Genomic DNA, 21,746 nt, shown 5'->3' on the forward strand with positions numbered 1-21,746 from the left:
ACAAGAAAATATTTCCTTGTATTCTAGCTATATGTTCATCTTTTCTACACAATAATATAAGTCCAAGAATCATGCAAATGGGCTTATAAGCTCGTCATCAGTATACTATTAAAAAAAAAAAGATATCACACTTTTTCTACAATACAAAACAGGGCACACAAAAAACACTGCAAAAGTTGGCAGGTATGTTTTACTCTCATGGTATTTTCAAAAAATCGTATGTTTTAGCATGACTATTGTAGATCAAGGTGTTCAGCAATAATTATAAATGTTTGTATCAGCTTTCTCTATATTTACTCCATAACTGATTTGTTTTAAACTGCTGTATTGTATAATTTTTTCAGCATAACTGCCTTTTGTTACTAAAGAAATATGCTTGTTCATCACAAAACCTTCAGAATGCATGATCTCCTATAGTCTCATTCAATTCATATTTGGTTAATTTCAGAGTCACTCCCCTTTGCAACATAGAAAATCTTTCCTTATACTATTAAACAAAATCCACTTCTTTAATTTTCAATGTATTTAACTGTTGACACAAATGAAGGAGTAGACATTATTTTGAAGTAAAAATAAATCTTTTAATCATGTTACATTGAATTATTTCATATACCATTCTAATACAAATGCTTTACATGATTTATTTGTAATATTAAATCACTCAGTAAAAAATGAGTTTTATTTAATTTCAGTGGTGATCACAAACAGAAGTTTTATTGGGGACATAAAGAAATATTGATACCAGGTAAATACTAGTTGTAGTACTAGCATTTAAATTTCTGGATTGACTTAATGACAACTTTTAATGTAATGAAATGCACTTTTCAATTAATCTTTTATGTGCAAAGGCATGACATAGTTATATTCCCCAAAATCTGGACAATTGGAATTACTATTCCAGTAAAATGGGAGATAGGAAAGGACTTTCAAGGCAACAGCCAACACACAATTTTTTGTGTAATTTGGAATAAAACAAATGAACATATACACTAATAAATGACACATGTCTAAAAACTTCTGTTCAAACGTTAACCCTCTTACATCCATTTTAATGGAATAGCATGGACTCAGACTTAAATTTTACTGTGTACTTACTAAATAGAGTAGTTTTTTTCAGACATCCTTTTTGTTACCTGTTCAGCAGGTTATGAAAAAAGTAACATTTATCTAATAGTCCATCTAACAAACAAGGACACTTATCAATGTTCTTTATAGAGTAAGGAGATGTAGTATGGTGTCAAATGAGACAACTATCCAACAGAGTCCAAATGAAGCAGACTTAAGCAACTCTAGGTCACAGTAAGCCCTTCAACACTAAGCAAAACTTGAACAGTAAAGTCAGCTATAAAAGGCCCAAACATGAAAAAATGTGAAACACAATTGAATGTATATAGTGTTAAAAATGCTTTCAAAAATATGTAAAGATACATTTAATATAAAAATGAGGAGGTGTGGTATAATTGTCAATGAGACAATTATCTATCATATGTGAAGACAAATTTAGATTATTTTTATACTAATATACAAATGGGTTTATTTATTGCAGTATATAAGAGTATGGGTGATGCCATGGGGAAGCACCCCACTGCAGATGTATTAGTCAGTTTTGCTTCGTTAAGATCTGCCTATGACAGCACAGTGGAAACTATGTCATATCCACAGGTGAGTTAAGATCTGTCTATGACAGCACTGTGGAAACTATGTCATATCCTCAGGTGAGTTAAGATCTGCCTATGACAGTACTGTGGAAACTATGTCATATCATCAGGTAAGTTAAGATCTGCCTATGACAGCACTGTGGAAACTATGTCATAACCACAGGTGAGTTAAGATCTGCCTATGACAGTACTATGGAAACTATGTCATATCCACAGGTAAGTTAAGATCTGCCTATGACAGTACTGTGGAAACTATGTCATATGCTCAGGTGAGTTAAGATCTGTCTATGACAGCACTGTGGAAACTATGTCATATCCTCAGGTGAGTTAAGATCTGTCTATGACAGCACTGTGGAAACTATGTCATATCCTCAGGTGAGTTAAGATCTGCCAATGACAGCACTGTGGAAACTATGTCATATCCACAGGTAGGTTTAGAGCACTGTGGAAACTATGTCATATCCTCAGGTGAGTTAAGATCTGTCTATGACAGCACTGTGGAAACTATGTCATATCCACAGGTGAGTTAAGATCTGCCTATGACAGCACTGTGGAAACTATGTCATAACCACAGGTGAGTTAATATCTGCCTATGACAGAACTGTGGAAACTATGTCATATCCACAGGTAAGTTAAGATCTGCCTATGACAGTACTGTGGAAACTATGTCATATCCTCAGGTGAGTTAAGATCTGCCTATGACAGCACTGTGGAAACTATGTCATATCCTCAGGTGAGTTAAGATCTGTCTATGACAGCACTGTGGAAACTATGTCATATCCTCAGGTGAGTTAAGATCTGTCTATGACAGCACTGTGGAAACTATGTCATATCCTCAGGTGAGTTAAGATCTGTCTATGACAGCACTGTGGAAACTATGTCATATCCTCAGGTGAGTTAAGATCTGCCAATGACAGCACTGTGGAAACTATGTCATATCCACAGGTAAGTTTAGAGCACTGTGGAAACTATGTCATATCCTCAGGTGAGTTAAGATCTGTCTATGACAGCACTGTGGAAACTATGTCATATCCACAGGTGAGTTAAGATCTGCCTATGACAGCACTGTGGAAACTATGTCATAACCACAGGTGAGTTAATATCTGCCTATGACAGAACTGTGGAAACTATGTCATATCCACAGGTAAGTTAAGATCTGCCTATGACAGTACTGTGGAAACTATGTCATATCCTCAGGTGAGTTAAGATCTGCCTATGACAGCACTGTGGAAACTATGTCATATCCTCAGGTGAGTTAAGATCTGTCTATGACAGCACTGTGGAAACTATGTCATATCCTCAGGTGAGTTAAGATCTGCCTATGACAGCACTGTGGAAACTATGTCATATCCTCAGGTGAGTTAAGATCTGCCTATGACAGCACTGTGGAAACTATGTCATATCCACAGGTAAGTTAAGATCTGCCTATGACAGTACTGTGGAAACTATGTCATATCCTCAGGTGAGTTTAGATCTGTCTATGACAGCACTGTGGAAACTATGTCATATCCTCAGGTGAGTTAAGATCTGCCTATGACAGCACTGTGGAAACTATGTCATATCCTCAGGTGAGTTAAGATCTGCCTATGACAGCACTGTGGAAACTATGTCATATCCACAGGTAAGTTAAGATCTGCCTATGACAGCACTGTGGAAACTATGTCATATCCACAGGTAAGTTAAGATCTGCCTATGACAGCACTGTGGAAACTATGTCATATCCACGGGTTAGTTAAGATCTGCCTATGACAGCACTGTGGAAACTATGTCATATCCTCAGGTGAGTTAAGATCTGTCTATGACAGCACTGTGGAAACTATGTCATATCCTCAGGTGAGTTAAGATCTGCCTATGACAGCACTGTGGTAACTATGTCATATCCTCAGGTGAGTTAAGATCTGTCTATGACAGCACTGTGGAAACTATGTCATATCCTCAGGTGAGTTAAGATCTGCCTATGACAGCACTGTGGAAACTATGTCATATCCTCAGGTGAGTTAAGATCTGTCTATGACAGCACTGTGGAAACTATGTCATATCCTCAGGTGAGTTAAGATCTGCCAATGACAGCACTGTGGAAACTATGTCATATCCACAGGTAAGTTTAGAGCACTGTGGAAACTATGTCATATCCTCAGGTGAGTTAAGATCTGTCTATGACAGCGCTGTGGAAACTATGTCATATCCACAGGTGAGTTAAGATCTGCCTATGACAGCACTGTGGAAACTATGTCATAACCACAGGTGAGTTAATATCTGCCTATGACAGAACTGTGGAAACTATGTCATATCCACAGGTAAGTTAAGATCTGCCTATGACAGTACTGTGGAAACTATGTCATATCCTCAGGTGAGTTAAGATCTGCCTATGACAGCACTGTGGAAACTATGTCATATCCTCAGGTGAGTTGAGATCTGTCTATGACAGCACTGTGGAAACTATGTCATATCCTCAGGTGAGTTAAGATCTGCCTATGACAGCACTGTGGAAACTATGTCATATCCTCAGGTGAGTTAAGATCTGCCTATGACAGCACTGTGGAAACTATGTCATATCCACAGGTAAGTTAAGATCTGCCTATGACAGCACTGTGGAAACTATGTCATATCCACGGGTTAGTTAAGATCTGTCTATGACAGCACTATGTAAACTATGTCATATCCTCAGGTGAGTTAAGATCTGCCTATGACAGCACTGTGGAAACTATGTCATATCCTCAGGTAAGTTAAGATCTGCCTATGACAGCACTGTGGAAACTATGTCATAACCACAGGTGAGTTAAGATCTGCCTATGACAGTACTGTGGAAACTATGTCATATCCACAGGTAAGTTAAGATCTGCCTATGACAGTACTGTGGAAACTATGTCATATCCTCAGGTGAGTTAAGATCTGCCTATGACAGCACTGTGGAAACTATGTCATATCCTCAGGTGAGTTAAGATCTGTCTATGACAGCACTGTGGAAACTATGTCATATCCTCAGGTGAGTTAAGATCTGCCAATGACAGCACTGTGGAAACTATGTCATATCCACAGGTAAGTTTAGAGCACTGTGGAAACTATGTCATATCCTCAGGTGAGTTAAGATCTGTCTATGACAGTACTGTGGAAACTATGTCATATCCACAGGTGAGTTAAGATCTGCCTATGACAACACTGTGGAAACTATGTCATAACCACAGGTGAGTTAAGATCTGCCTATGACAGAACTGTGGAACCTATGTCATATCCACAGGTAAGTTAAGATCTGCCTATGACAGTACTGTGGAAACTATGTCATATCCTCAGGTGAGTTAAGATCTGCCTATGACAGCACTGTGGAAAATATGTCATATCCTCAGGTGAGTTAAGATCTGTCTATGACAGCACTGTGGAAACTATGTCATATCCTCAGGTGAGTTAAGATCTGCCTATGACAGCACTGTGGAAACTATGTCATATCCTCAGGTGAGTTAAGATCTGCCTATGACAGCACTGTGGAAACTATGTCATATCCACAGGTAAGTTAAGATCTGCCTATGACAGCACTGTGGAAACTATGTCATATCCACGGGTTAGTTAAGATCTGCCTATGACAGCACTGGAAACTATGTCATATCCACAGGTGAGTTAAGATCTGTCTATGACAGCACTGTGGAAACTATATCATATCCTCAGGTGAGTTAAGATCTGCCTATGACAGCACTGGAAACTATGTCATATCCTCAGGTAAGTTAAGATCTGCTTATGACAGCACTGTGGAAACTATGTCGTTTCCGTTCTCTAACTTTAGTTTGTCTCAACCAAATGTTATAAAACTTATACACAACCGTTCTAGAGTTATGCGTGTTTACAAATAAAAAATTGCTGAATTTTTAGTTTCTGTTCTCTACTTAAGTAAGCCTCAACCAAATGTTATGAGACTTACACACAATGCTTATTACCACAAAACTCAGATCAAGTTCAAATTTGGGTAGCATCACTTTTACCGTTCTTCAGTTATGTCCCTTTATAACTATATGATATGCAAGTGGGGGCATCATCTGTGTCCACATGTGGACACTATCCACATTTATTTAAATATGCCCCCGCCATACTAGAGGGGGCATTAAGTTTTACCCATGTTCGTCTGTACGTCCGTACAACCCAAAGTTGGTTTCCATTCTCTAACTTTATTTTGCTTCAACTAAATGTTATGAAACTTATACACAATGCATATTACCACAAAACACAGATCAGATTTGAATTTTGGTGGTGTCACTTTAACCGTTCTAGAGTTATGCCCCTTTACAAATGGAAAAACTGCTGAATTTTTCGTTTCCATTCTCTAACTTTAGTTTGTTTCAACCAAATGTTATGAAACTTATACACAATGCTTATTACCACAAAACAAAGATCATTTGTGATTTTGGTGGTGTCACTTTAACTGTTCTAGAGTAATGCCCCTTTACAAATGGAAAATTGCTGAATTTTTAGTTTCCGTTCTCTAACTTTAGTTTGCCTCTACCAAATGTTATGAAACTTATACACAATGCTTATTACCACAAAACACGGATCAAGTTTGAATTTTGGTGGTGTCACTTTAACCGTTCTAGAGTAATGCCCCTTTACAAATGGAAAAATTTCTGAATTTTTCGTTTCTGTTCACTTACTTTAGTTTGCCTCAACCAAATGTTATGAAACTTATACACAATGCTTATTACCAAAAAAAAAACACAGATCAAGTTTGAATTTTGGTGGTGTCACTTTAACTTCTAGAGTAATGCCCCTTCACTAATGGAAAAACTGATGAATTTTTCGTTTCTGTTCTCACTTTAGTTTGCCTCAACCAAATGTTATGGAACTTATACACAATGCTTATTACAACAAAATACAGATTAAATTTGAATTTTGGTGGTGTCACTTTAACCGTTCTAGAGTTATGCCCCTTTACAAATGAAGAAATTGCTGAATTTTTTCGTTTTCTTTCTCTAACTTAAGTTAGCCTCAACCAAATGTTATGAAACTTATACACGATGCTTATTACAACAAAATACAGATTAAGTTTGAATTTTTGGTGGTGTCACTTTTATTGTTCTAGTGTTATGCCCCTTTACAAATGGAAAAATTGCTGAATATTTTCGTTTTCCATTCTCTTACTTAAGTTTGCCTCAACCAAATGTTATGAAACTTATACACAATACCTATTACCACAAAACTCAGATCAAGTACAAATTTGGATAGCGTCACTTTTACCGTTCTTCAGTTATGTCCATTTATAACTTTATATAATATGCAAGCAGGGGCATCATCTGTGTCCCATGTTCACATTCCCCATTTATTATCATGTGTATTTTAGGACTATAAAAAATTTGAAGATGTGGTATAATTGCCAATGAGGGCAACTCTCCACAAGAAACCAAAAGACACAGAAGTTGTCAACTTTAGGACATGATACGACCTTCAACATGACCAAAACCCATACTGCATAGCACGCTATTGAAGGCCCAGAAATGACAAATGTAAAACAATTCAAAAGATTAAACTAAGGGCCTGATTTATATACAAAACAATAAACGAAAAACAAATATGATGATGTGATATACAGCAACAAACGACAACCACTGAATTACATGCTCCTGACTTGGGACAGGCAGGGTTAATTGTGTTTGTGTGCGCCCAAACCCTCACCCTTTTCTGGGACAGTGGCGGATCAGATCTATAGAAAGCAAAAACATACTAGGGCTAATTTAATTTTCAATTTACACATTTATATAAATTATTTTTATTCTAAATTAACATTTTCACTTGTCAACATATTAGTATTGCTATGAGTTAACATTATCATTACAGATTAAAACAATAGCAATTATTGCTGAAGGTATTCCTGAGAATCTTACAAGACAGTTAATCAAGATTGCTGACGAGAAAGGTGTTTCTATCATTGGTCCTGCAACTGTAAGTTATCAATGTAGATGTATTGGGGATCATTGTTATTTGCTGGATACCAATTTTTCGTTGAATTCATTTTAGGTTTACCATGAATTTAAGTTTTCAGTGAAGTACACATTTTCTAAAGGCTTGTATACAGATTGACAAATCAACAAAATTAAAAATGAAGTAATCAAAGAAAATAAATGAATCTACAGAACAACTTTACATAACAGAGTTTTTATATTTGTTGTGAGAATAGCTCTGCCAATCATTGGTCTTCAAATGGTAAAATAGTAGTCCCATACTGACAAAACTGAAAGAGCTATAGGTCCATCTTTCCTTCTGTTTTCTAAGATGTTTTTAACAGACTTTGAGATATTGTCTTTATATTTGTTATTTAAGTATGTTTTTGGGATTCACAAACATTGAAAACATTTTGTCCCAATCCTTATTTTTAACACCGTAATTGCTGCTGATTTTACAAATATCATTGTTTTTTTGTTTGTAGTATTTTCTTTTTTTTATTCAAATAACTTTAGATGTCAATTGTATATTAAGCATGTAAGGATACATTTGAATATAGCACCAGTTTGAGGGTGACTTTGACCCCATTTTCTACTTTACTGTAAATTCAGAAATTATTGCGTGTATTTATTATTGCGATTTTGTCATTTTAGACTTAAATGCGATTTTAATTTTTGCGATATTGAGAAAAATCCTGTTTAATTCAAATAAAAAATTTCAAAATGCGAGTTTAAATTATTGCGATTATAACACTGTCGCATTTTTCGCAATAATAAAAACATCGCAATAATTTCTGAATTTACAGTATTTATTTATTCTTTAAGTAAAAACCACATGTTTACAGTCTGCTTTTGATTTTTTATTTTTCTGCTAAACCTTGTGTTCCATTTTAATTCAGATTTTTTGATTTATTCCACAGGTTGGTGGTGTAAAGCCTGGATGTTTTAAGATTGGTAATACAGGAGGGATGTTGGACAATATCCTTGCTTCTAAACTTTACAGACCTGGCAGGTAGGTTTAAACAAAACTACATTTCACTTATTGAAGTCAATGAGTTTCTATATAAATTGATGATAGAAGTGATTATCTGTTTGACTCAATGCAAAAATGACCACATGAACCAGCAATGAAAATTAGTTATGAAAATAATACTTTACATGGTTTCCCGTTTTAATAATGAATAAATATTATATATTGATGCATTCTGGTAAAAGTAAAGCTTTAGAGGTGAGACAGTTTTGTACTTTTTTTTGTCTGGTCTTCAAAATTAAATTAATTTTTAAAAGTAAGTAAACCCTTACAATCTGTACTGAATAAGATTTTTGTATTTTTAGTGTTTCGTATGTTTCGAGGTCTGGAGGAATGTCCAACGAGTTAAACAACATTATATCACTCAATACGAATGGTGTGTTTGAAGGTGTAGCCATTGGTGGAGATAGGTAATTCATGTATATTTATAGGAAAATATGACAAGTAAAGCTAGGAGATAAAGTCATAGGGCAATTGTTTAAGATACCTTGAAGGCTATTTTAGATTAATTGCGAATCTGGTTGGTTTTAGAACTAATAATTGTCAATAGATGGTGAAATAAAAGGTTTTTATATCGTATATTGGTATGACGTTGGCGTCGTCGTCGTCGTCGTCCGAAGACACATGGGTTTTCGCACTATAACTTTAGTTTAAGTGAATGGATCTCTATGAAATTTTAGCCATAAGGTTAAATACCACAAAAGGAAGGTTGGGATTGATTTTGGGGGTTATGGTACAAACAGTTAAGGAATTAGGGCCAAAAAGAGGCCAAAAATAAGCATTTTCTAGTTTCCAGACAATAACTTGTGGAACGGTGTATGGATCTCTCTGAAATTATATCACAAGTTTCCATACCACAAAGGGATGGTTAGGATTTGCTTTGGGGGCTTATCGCTCAAACCGTTTAGGAATCAGGGGCAAAAAAGGGGGAAAAACAAGGTTGTCCTGGTTAATGGACAAATACTTTAGTACAAAGCATAATTTAAAGCAGTGTAAGGGAGATAAATCAAATACATCATTTGAATTACCTCCCTTACACTGCTTTTAAATTATGTATAAAGTTATGGTTAATGAACAATTAAGACAATATAAAACAGTTTAAGGGAGGTAATCCAAATACAATGTTTTGATTACTTCCCTTACACTGCTTTTAAATTATGTTTAAAGAAATGCATATTTATAAAGGAAGACCAGTAAAAATATCTGCAAATGTTGCATCTTTTTTTTTTTACAAAAAAATCCATATGAAAGATTTGACACCATATTTAAAATTCTATTATAAAATAGATTAAGTTAACACTATGGTAAATTTAAATGGGTAATTATGGTTGCAAATTGCATTGGAAATTTGAATTGAGATTATGACCATATCATGAGGGAAACCCCCGAAAAATTGGGGGGGGGGGGGTAAAAAGAAATTGTGGGGGTCAATTTTTTCTCATTTCAGATTTCAGAAATTAAAAAGAATTATTCTTCAATTATTTTTTTTTTTAAATTTCAAATATTGAAAAATTTCAAGAAGTAATCTTTAATTGCACAGTATGGCGCATTAGATTTGTAAAATCTTTGACCACATTTATTTATTTGTTATGCCGAATCTGACTGTGTATTTAGATTTTTAATTTTGGGTCCAGTTTTCAAATTGGTCGACATTAAGGTCCAAAGGGTCCAAAATTAAACTTAGTTTGATTTTAACAAAAATTGAATTCTTGGGGTTCTTGGGCCCAGTTTTCAAGTTGGTCCAAGTTGGGGTCCAAAATTCAACTTTGTTTGATTTCAACAAAAATTGAATATATGGGGTTCTTTGATATGCTGAATCTAACCATGTATTTTGATTTGTGGGCCCCGTTATCAAATTGGTCCACATTGAGGTCAATAGGGTTTAAATTAAACTTTGTTTGATTTCATCAAAAATTGAATTCTTTGGATTCTTTGATATGCTGAATCTAACCATGTATTTAGATTTTGGATATTGGACCATAATAGGTAAATTAAAAAATTTTAAGTTCTTATACCACATTCATTCTGTGTCAGAAACCTATGCTGTGTCAAATATTTAATCACAATTCAAATTCAGAGCTGTATCAAGCTTGAATGTTGTGTCCATACTTGCCCCAACTGTTCAGGGTTCGACCTCTGCGGTCGTATCAAGCTGCGCCCAGCGGAGCATTTTATTGTGTAACTGTAAAACTAATATTAAAGAATATGAAATCTGTTACAATGTAAATTACCCCAATAATCTTGTCTCTGTTCATACTGTATTTTGCTGAGCTTTTCTGTGTACAATACCATATGAAATTTTCAATTCAGAAAGTAATGTCTGCATTTATTGATGCCTATAAAAAAAGTGGTTGAAATGTCAAATTAAGGAATGTGCATCAGTTATATCTGAGTTTCTTTTTGACTATTCATGTCTTTTGATTGATTGAGTCTTTGGATTACCGTTTCAATGACATATACCGTGTCGTCTCATTTAATCATGAATAGAATTAATCTCATTTTATCATGAATAGAATTAAAATAATAGTTTTTGACTTATTGAATCTGAAAGTCATGTTTATCACATAAATAAAAATATGCAATAATTTACAGCATTTTTTTCTTGTTTGATATGTTTACAGATATCCAGGAACTGTATTTTTGGACCATATCATGAGATACCAGAACGAAGCAGATGTCAAAATGATCGTTGTTTTAGGGGAGGTAAGTCAGTAGATTATAGAATGTCTAAAACCATCTCATTTAATTTCACTTTTCCTCCAAATATTTTCTGTTGTTTTTATGCTTATTTCAGTTATCATTTGAAAATGCTAATAAACATTTTGAATAGTCAATTGATTTTTTGGGGCTAACATTCAATATGGACAAAAGGATATTTGGGGGATGCATTAATGAGACATCATCCCAGCAACACCATTATCACATGTGAAGTGAAGGAAATATGGGCTTAACATCAATGAGATATCCCACTAACAATACTTACGGATAACAAAAATATCGAGACATATACAAATCCTAAAACTTTGAAATTGAAAGTGAGACCAGTCAATTTAGTTTAAACCTACAAACAGCCATTATGTGTCAGTCTGATCAGATATTAGTAGCTACAGCAGAAAAATGAAGACTGTTTAATCCTGAAAAAAATCAAATGGTCTAATCCTGATAAATCAGATGGTCTTATTTTGAAAAAAAGTCTGATTTATAAAGCTCTTACAACATGGAATTATTAATTGCTAGGTTGGTGGAACAGAGGAATATAGGATTATCCAGGCTATCAAAGATGGTCAGATAACTAAACCTATAGTAGCATGGTGTATAGGAACATGTGCTAAAATGTTTACATCAGAGGTACAGTTTGGTCACGCTGGGGCTTGTGCTAATGCTGAGGCAGAGACTGCTGTGGAGAAAAACAAAGCTTTAAAAGAAGTAGGATGTCATGTACCAACTAGCTTTGATGAATTAGGACAATTGATTGGGTGGGTACCTGTATATTAAAGCCAGTCTTCTCTTAAATCTGAATAAAGGAGATAATATGTCTAGCTCAGAATTTTCAAGAGTCTAAAGTAGTAAATAGATTTAATAAAGGCTATCAATAATCTGTCATCAACTGCGAATTCTCTGAAATAAAAAAAATCAACAAAACCTTAAGATAGGACAAAAAATAACCGCTTTACGACAGGATATTTGATTTATTGATCATTGTTAAAATATGTGTTCTACAGCATATGTCTTTCCCAACAATATAAATCACAAAGGGAAATAATTTGTTGCTTTTCATCAAATGAAGGCTATCCATGTGTCTTTAATTGAAGTGTTGTTGTTCATTTCTTGTACAAACCATTATTAAGTACCTTTTGCAAACAAATCATATGTCAAACAAAATGAATATGTCAAGTATTTCAAGCCAGACTTTGTTTTAAATAGAGACTCTTTGAGATTAGAAATAGCTTTAGAAAGGCAATATGTAGATAAAAGTTCACATTCTTAAGCATAGGATTGTAATAGGTTTATTATTTTATTACAGTGATTTATACAAGAAGTTGGTTAATGATGGTGTTATAGTCCCACAGGAAGAGGTGCCCCCTCCTACAGTACCTATGGATTTTACCTGGGCAAGGGTAAGAATATATTATCTTTATAGACAGTAATATCACAATACAGTTTCTTTTGACTATACAATTGCAAGTGTAAGCATATAGTGTGTCTATTGACAATAAATATACAACCCCTACCATACATGTAATATTTGGTACTGGACATTTAGCATCCATTAATCAATCAATCAATCAAAATATTGCATATTCAGTCAGGTAAAGACTATATATATATATATTTTTTAGGAATTAGGATTAATTAGAAAGCCAGCATCTTTTATGACAAGTATATGTGACGAGAGAGGACAGGAACTGTTGTATGCTGGGATACCTATAACAGATATATTTAAAGAAGACATGGGTATTGGTGGGGTGTTGAGTCTGCTTTGGTTCCAGAGAAGGCAAGTAAACAAAAAATTTGAAAAAAAATATAAGGAGCTATCCAAATAATGCACTTAAATCACATTTCAAATTCTTATTTAGATGGAAAAAATATATTTCTTTGACATTATTTTTGAGTTTTCTTGGACTTTGAGGTCAGCCTCAACTAGCATGTGCATGAGTTTGCCCTTGAATTTTCCTTGAAGCTGTTACAGATAGTTTCATTTTGTTGTACAATGCTGTTGATCTTAAACCATTAAATCCATAATTAAAGTAGACAACCGTGACCTATTTTCACACTGGTATGACTTACATTTTATACAAACATAGTGAATGAGTTAATATGGGTTTCAGTATTGCCAAAGATTGCATACAGATATGTTCTAGTTTGATGTAGGTAGTTATGCTCCTTTTGCCCGAAGTTGACATAAATGTTACTTCAGGATGTTATTAGAAATAAGACAAATCTTTAAAAAAGTTGCTTCCAGGGGCCTTTTGTGATGAGGTCAACATCAATAAAAGATTGGTTAAATTTACCTTGTTTTCATTCATACGTTGGTTCAGGTTTATATAGATATATATTTATTAAATGTCTAGATGTTAGACAAAACTTATATTAAAATACTTAATAATGATGATTATTGTAATGATTTATGGTTCTGGTCCTGCCTAGAATAAAATGTACATGCTTTATTTAAGATGAAGAAATATATGTAGCTTTATAACTTTATGAACATTTAATGTTTCATTTCAATGTAAAAAAAAAAATTGTGTATTTTGTTACAAAATCACAGTGTATTATTTTGTGCGTATAAATATCATGCTGCCCATCAAGGGCCCTTAATTGGAACAAAAAATATTCTTCTTCTATTCTTCTATAGAAAATTTTGTCCTCTAATGATACATTGGTTTGCTTCTGGCAAAAGTATATTAACTGTTAGTTTTTATTTGTGTCACAGACTTCCACGATATGCTACAAAGTTTATAGAGATGTGTCTGATGGTAACAGCTGATCATGGTCCTGCTGTATCTGGTGCCCATAATACCATTGTATGTGCTCGAGCTGGTAAAGACCTTGTTTCCAGTCTGGCATCTGGATTGTTGACAATTGTAAGTTTGACAATAGAAAAGATCTGCATTTGAAGTTTAAAGTGATGAGAGGAAATTTAGATCATTGCATTGAAATCAAACATCATATTTGGTATTAACTTATGTTACCTTTACATGTATATCAATATAGAAGTGCTTTAAATGATTGTTAAAACATGACATGTAAGATTTAAGATCTTTTAGATACTAACATTTACGTTACCTATTTTACTGAACCAGCTTGTGCCAATTTTGACAATTAATGTCTCTTCAGTGATGCTTTGGGCCAACACTTTTGAAATCAGAAATCTAATACTAACATTGAAGAGCTGATAAATCATAAAGGACCAAAAGTATAGCGATATACAGTATCTTTTACTTTATAGGAAGATAGATTTGAAGGTGCATTAGATGATATATTTTACTTTATAGGGAGATAGATTTGGAGGTCCATTAGATGATATATTTTACTTTATAGAGAGATAGATTTGGAGTGCAATAGATGATATATTTTAGATTTGGAGGTGCATTAGATGATATATTTTAGATTTGGAGGTGTATTAGATGATATATTTTACTTTATAGGGAGATTGATTTGGAGGTGCATTAGATGATATATTTTACTTTATAGGGAGATAGATTTGGAGGTGTATTAGATGATATATTTTAGATTTGGAGGTGTATTAGATGATATATTTTACTTTATAGGGAGATAGATTTGGAGATGTATTAGATGTTATATTTTACTTTATAGGGAGATAGATTTGGAGATGTATTAGATGTTATATTTTACTTTATAGGGAGATAGATTTGGAGGTGCATTAGATGATATATTTTACTTTATAGGGAGATAGATTTGGAGGTGTATTAGATGATATATTTTACTTTATAGGGAGATAGATTTGGAGGTGCAATAGATAATATATTTTACTTTATAGGGAGATAGATTTGGAGGTGCAATAGATAATATATTTTACTTTATAGGGAGATAGATTTGGAGGTGCAATAGATGATATATTTTACTTTATAGGGAGATAGATTTGGAGGTGCAATAGATAATATATTTTACTTTATAGGGAGATAGATTTGGAGGTGCAATAGATGATATATTTTACTTTATAGGGAGATAGATTTGGAGGTCCATTAGATGACATATTTTACTTTATAGGGAGATAGATTTAGAGGTGCATTAGATGATATATTTTACTTTATAGGGAGATAGATTTGGTAGTGCATGATATATTTTACTTTATAGGGAGATCGATTTGGAGGTGCATTAGATGCAGCAGCCAAACAGTTTAGTGATGCATATGAAAGTAAACTTATTCCAATGGAGTTTGTCAACCAGATGAGGAAAGAAGGAAAACTTATAATGGGTATAGGACATAGAGTCAAATCTGTAAGTATAAGTTACAGTGAAATTTTAAGCAACAAATTAATGTAAAATAAAACTATGTCTACCTTTGCTTTTAATTTTTTCGTAAACTTTTTTAAAAGAATGACAGAATGAAAAGAAACAAATATGCTTTATTGTTATTGAATCTCAGATGTAGTTTTTCAATTCAGTACTGCCTTTTCAGAATTTAATGGACATTTATGATTGCCAATTTGGAACAACTGAAGATTATGCAAGATGATTTAATGCCAATTTTGTACATTAAAGTGAAGATTTTAATTATTGTCCAGTTCATCCAGTTGCATTTTTCACATTAATTTCTGAACTTACAATATCAAGAATACTGGTCATAGTGCCCCTAGATACATGAATGAATTAATATTTATAGATCAATAATCCAGACAAGAGAGTTGTGATATTAAGAGATTATGCACAGAAGAATTTTCCATCAACACCTCTTCTAGATTATGCCAGTGAAGTAGAGAAAATAACTACATCAAAGGTAGGTATACACTATTTTCAGTTAGAGGACAATAAACCCAGAGTATGCATTTGTAAACATCAAATTATTTCATTAAAAACAGAAATATGTTAACACATTGTTATGTAAATAAAAGTCAAATTTATTTTTGTTAGTTCAAGACAAGTAATATTCCTTGACAGTCATAGATTATGAAAAAGGTTGATGCCATTACACTTACAATTAGTACTACTGTGAAAAGCTGATTAACATACAAATTTGTTTATTATAATATATAGACATTTTATTTACACATTGACATATGTTAACATTGTTGTATTTTTTGTGATATAATATTTCTTTCCAACAGTGATACACCATGTGTATTATTTATATTCAGAAACCCAACTTGATACTGAATGTTGATGGATTCATAGGAGTAGCATTTGTAGATCTGTTAAATAATTGTGGCTGTTTTACAAGGTAACTTAATCATATTACTAGGGGTATTGGTTGGTGGTTTTGTAGTGGTCTTTGCTATTTTATTAGCTTAACTTCTTATATCTAGAACTGCCTCGGTGGTCTCATGGTAGCGTGTTCGCCTCGAGTGCAGGAGGTCGTGGGTTCGAACCCCGGCTGGTTCAAACCGAAGACTTTAAATTTGGTATTTGCTGCTTCTCTGCTAAGCACACGGCAATAAGGAGTAAGAGCAAAGACTGGTCGGCTCGGAGTCAGAATAATGTGTCCGGGTAAGGTAACATGTCTTCCTGCGGACTGTTACCTTGTGAACTAGCATGTTGTATATCCGGCTCTGAGTGTCGGTCTAGTACAAAGCAGGGTAAATATTCATATTACACATGTTCTCGTCCTGAATATGCATATTCATTTGCCATTGGACGTTAAGCAGTCATCCATCATCATCATATATCTAGATTTTTAATGATTTCTGATGGTCTTATACAAATAGCCTATGTGGATCTGTTAACTAGTTGAGACTGCTTTACAGGCGAATTATTTTGGAAGTTTTCATCATTTTGTTACAATGAGTGGGGGTAGACTTTGCACAACATCATGTGCAACCTCTTGTTTAAATCTGTTTTACACTTCTTTTTAGCAGTCCTTGTCCAAGGAGCCAGTGTGAGCTTTTGCCATCACTTTGCATCCATCATAGTCTGTTAACTTCTACAAAATATTTCTATGAAACTACTGGGCCAATTGGAACCAAATGAGACACAATCTCAAATCAAAAATGATCAACAAGACAACATCTAAAAATAGGTCAACCATGTGGAAATTGGCAGTCCACTTCTTCCAGGAGTTAGTTATTGCACTTGAATAAGGATTTTTACCAATTTTTTTTGTGTTTTTTGAAAAAAATTATAGTAGATATAAATAAAATGTATACTAAAAAAAATTATTAGTAATATGAGATAAAAGAAAATAATTAAGTAATTGATTACTAGTCTATAATGTTTATAAGTGGTCATTGATGACGACACATTTTTAGAGCCTCTTGTTTCTTTTGCTGAAGTTTTTTATTTAAATCTGATTATAAATCTTTTATTTACAGAGAGGAATCTAAAGACTTTGTAGATATAGGAGCTTTGAATGGATTATTTGTATTAGGAAGAAGCATGGGCTTTATAGGTATGCATTACTTTTTAAATTTCATTTGATTGGACATAACACACGATACAATATGATTGGGGTAATTTACATCCTTGACTACCATAATAGGTCTTGTATGGAAGGCTCAAGGCCTTGACTACCATAATAGGTCTCGTATGGAAGGCTCAAGGCCTAGACTACCATAATAGGTCTCGTATGGAAGGCTCAAGGCCTTGACTACCATAATAGGTCTCGTATGGAAGGCTCAAGGCCTTGACCAACATAATAGGTCTCGTATGGAAGGCTCAAGGCCTTGACTACCATAATAGGTCTCATTTGGAAGGCTCAAGGCCTTGACTACCATATTAGGTCTCATTTGGAAGGTTCAAGTCCTTGACTACCATAATAGGTCTTGTATGGAAGGCTCAAGGCCTTGAAGGCCTTCGGTGAGTACTAAATAATTTAGTTCTTGTTAAAGTTGGTCAATCACACTAAAGGATGGTCAACCACTGCACCAGATCCAAACCTTCACTGGGGTAGTGTTGCCAAAAGGTGTAAAATGGTTGTTCTTAGAGATGGCTTAAAATTTAAATCTGCTTGTATAGATAATTTTAAATTGAATGAATTGGTATCTATAAATACAATCTGTTTCAGGTCATTTCTTGGATCAAAAGAGATTAAAGCAAGGTTTATACAGACATCCCTGGGACGACATATCATACATCATGCCTGAAACAACAGGACTGATGGGCACTGACACAGACAATGTTTAATTATCTTATCAAACATTACTTAGATTATACTTGTCTCTTTATTTTTATTTTGTACAATGAGGTTTTATTTTAATTGTTACTGTCTATTATACCAGAAGAATAAGAATATACGTTATTATAAATGTTAAATGAATTATGCCAGTTTTAAGATTTTTTGTGAGGGCTTGATAAATGATGAATAAAACTGGAATATTCAGTGTATACTAAGCAGTATAAGATAATAGAGATTTATAGTGTACTGAGAATCTCATAATTTATTTTATATCAAACATGTAATTACAATGGTAACATTCCTCATATTTCTAATTTATGTTGATTCATAATAAAATAAGGTATAATTATACATTCAGAAGTGATCTCCAGTCCTGATTTGTTTTAATTTTATTTTGTTTAGTGCTTTTTGTTATTCTTTATTATTTCAATATATCAAGTAAGATTTCCCAAACCAAGTTGTGATAACGTAAGATAATCCATCAATAAATAACTAATTTGATTCATTAATAGTTATACTATGCAAATTTGTTTGTACTTAATGCAATTATGTGACACAGAAGTCTTTTAGTCTTATATAAGGTTGTAATTAACTTGTAAATGTCACATGGATATAAGGGCAAATCATAGCATAATATATGTTGTAGTCCATATGAACAAAAACAGTTTTTCATTTTTTTCTCTAACCAATTTATACTTTTCTCAATAGTTTAAATTTTTTTTTATAATCGACGTGTGGATCATTTGATCTCGGTTCTTCATTGATCAAAATTCCAAAATTTTCTTGCTTTCCTCTGAATATCCAATTGTGACGTCATGGAAAAGGCTACCATGCCTGTTGACGTCACATATAAAGAACACATCTATTTACAGATCATTGAATAATAACGATAAAATTTGTCTAAGTATTGTCCAAGAGCAGATTCCACCATTAAATCTCGTGCATTATGATATTTCTCTACACCTGAAAGTTAAATTTTTAATATTTGAAAAGCTCATCAATCCTTTAATGTTAATGTTTTAAATATGAAAATTTAACTTTTTTGTGGAGAAATATAGTACCGCTTATGATGTAGTGATATAATCTATATATAAGGTTTATCATATACAGTCGACTCTCGTAATCTGAAGTCTGCCGGACCAGAGAAATGTTTCGAGATAGCCGTAGTTCGACTCAAACGAAAACCGGAAGTTTGACAGACCAAGGGACACAACTCTTGCTTAGCTTGGTAAAGCTAAAATAAATCCGAATGAATATGGGTTGGGGATCGATATTCTGGTCTCAGATCGATGTATCTGTATGTTATGGTCTTTTATTTATTTCTTTGTCCAGTTACAATTTTGTCTGGTGGTTTATGAGCGGAAAGAGTAATTTTCAATCGATATAAACGTTATTTAAAGTTGACAAAATTCTTCATTCTCGTATACAAGAGATTTAGAAAATTTAGATTTGTTTTCATTTTCTTTTATTTCAATCTTTTTCTGCAAGAGATAATACAAAAAGATTAAAGACGCCGATTGAGGAGTTTTGAGTTGATCAACAACGGAAGTCATATTTTATACACTTCATACTTTATACACAACAAAGCTCATTAGTGTATGATTACAGTTAATTGTTTTTAAAACATTTTGAATAATTTTTCATAAACTATAATAAAGTATCACTAATTATTCATCATGGTGATCAAAGATAATCTTAGGTAAACACTCGTGGATACAGAATGTCATAAATCAATACAGTGGTCAGTGACCGGAAATCTAATTACACGTGTATTGTCAGATTAACTGCTCAATCCATTTAAATCCCCGAGGTCATGTTTTGACTTATGTGTATTAGTTCGAGATAAATAATGAATTTTGAAGGCTTTTGTTAACCTTGGGACCGTAAATTTAGTTCGAGGCAACCGAAATTTCGACTCATCTAATTTCGACTCATCAGGAGTCGAAATACATACATTTATATGGAACAAAGTTCGGGACCATGGGAAAACTTCGACTCATCCGAAATTTCGAGTCAATCGAGTTCGAGACAATGAGAGTTAACTGTAGTTGATTATTTTGTAGTTAAACAAAATCATCAAATTAAATATTGCCAATATTTTATACAGAACCTATATGTTTATTAGAGAAGTCTTTATACTTTACTAAAGTACCTGACCTATCTCCCATACATATAATGCATTGGTGATGTTCACTGATTTAATTGTGAATTGTTTTCTTGGTAATTAAATGACATATTACAAGTCCTTGATCGTCCTCCAAAATGAGTCGTAGGTATTACAAAGCAAGTTAATTTGAACAATAAGTAATAAATGCTGTTCTCTGTTTTGATATATTGTTTTGATACTGTTTTATTATCTCGAACATATACATGTACTAACTTATGCATTTTACTTTATTCACAATTGTCCATGACCTTTAACATAAAAGTGTTGACTGAGGTCATCAAATGCAATATCATATGATGTTTAGGCCTAAATGTGTTTAAACCATTAAAGTGTGCCATAACTGTGATAACTTATTTAGATTATACTATTGATGTTGATAAAATTGCTGCCTATATAACAATCAATATATAATACATCTTAATAAACTAAGATATTTATGCCACTAATGTCCATGGATTTCCTAATAAATCACAAATTGAAGTTTTGAATAAAACATATCTACTGGTAGATAGGTGTGTGAAAAGATGTTTTAGAGATAGACTTTGTAATCACATTCATTGTCTTTATAGATTTTGTCTCATGTATTAGAAATGTACAATCTGTTAATGTCTCTGTTTTGTAGAAGTTATGTTGTTAAGGTTTCAGTGAAATCAAATATTTATACAAGATGTATTAGTGTGGTTGACCCTGTATATTGGGTTTAAATAAAATATACAACAGTGGGCTTCATTTTATAGCTTAATTTCTATTAGCCTTTGTCTTCTTCTCAGGAATGTATACATAAGGCATGGACTCATTTGATTTGGGGGATGGGTGGGGGGATTTATATCAAGCCAGATTAATTTTTTTCAGTCTATCCAAAGCAAGAAAAAAAATTTTTTTTTCAAATTTACATCATACATTGCATACTTGCTGAATAGGCCAGATTATTCTTTTTTTTTAAAACCCAGCTCCCCTCCCCTAGAAAATCAAATGGTCCGTGCCTAAGAGTTGAAAAAACATGGATACTTTTTATCATAGACAAAATAATATTACCATATATATAAAGTGTTATCACCTGGAAAAGACTGATTAACATCAGAAATCAAAAGGATAATAAGATTTGGAAAACTCAGAAAACACAGGGCGATCATGCAGTGAATCACAAAACAAGAACAGATAACTCAGACAAACCAAAGGC

The 21,746-nt window shown here is 33.3% G+C and overlaps 1 protein-coding gene across 2 annotated transcripts in view; it reads left to right on the forward strand.

The window, feature by feature from the left end:
• Nucleotides 1-21,290, forward strand: part of LOC127731181 (ATP-citrate synthase-like) — a 52,557-nt gene extending 31,267 nt beyond the window's left edge. For both annotated transcript variants that reach the window (XM_052240126.1, XM_052240125.1), the window contains 15 exons: nt 693-745; nt 1,547-1,662; nt 7,473-7,577; nt 8,497-8,588; nt 8,912-9,016; nt 11,228-11,309; nt 11,844-12,082; nt 12,631-12,724; nt 12,947-13,101; nt 14,041-14,191; nt 15,426-15,569; nt 15,955-16,068; nt 16,427-16,509; nt 17,597-17,673; nt 18,289-21,290. In XM_052240126.1, the coding sequence (XP_052096086.1) occupies nt 693-745; nt 1,547-1,662; nt 7,473-7,577; nt 8,497-8,588; nt 8,912-9,016; nt 11,228-11,309; nt 11,844-12,082; nt 12,631-12,724; nt 12,947-13,101; nt 14,041-14,191; nt 15,426-15,569; nt 15,955-16,068; nt 16,427-16,509; nt 17,597-17,673; nt 18,289-18,407 (1,729 nt within the window). In that variant the 3' untranslated portion in view covers nt 18,408-21,290. The remainder of the gene's footprint in view (nt 1-692; nt 746-1,546; nt 1,663-7,472; nt 7,578-8,496; nt 8,589-8,911; nt 9,017-11,227; nt 11,310-11,843; nt 12,083-12,630; nt 12,725-12,946; nt 13,102-14,040; nt 14,192-15,425; nt 15,570-15,954; nt 16,069-16,426; nt 16,510-17,596; nt 17,674-18,288) is intronic.
• The last annotated feature ends 456 nt before the right edge of the window (nt 21,291-21,746 follow it).

Source organism: Mytilus californianus, unplaced genomic scaffold (genome assembly GCF_021869535.1).
Source record: "Mytilus californianus isolate M0D057914Y unplaced genomic scaffold, xbMytCali1.0.p SCAF_2, whole genome shotgun sequence".
Taxonomy (NCBI): Eukaryota; Metazoa; Mollusca; class Bivalvia; order Mytilida; family Mytilidae; genus Mytilus; species Mytilus californianus.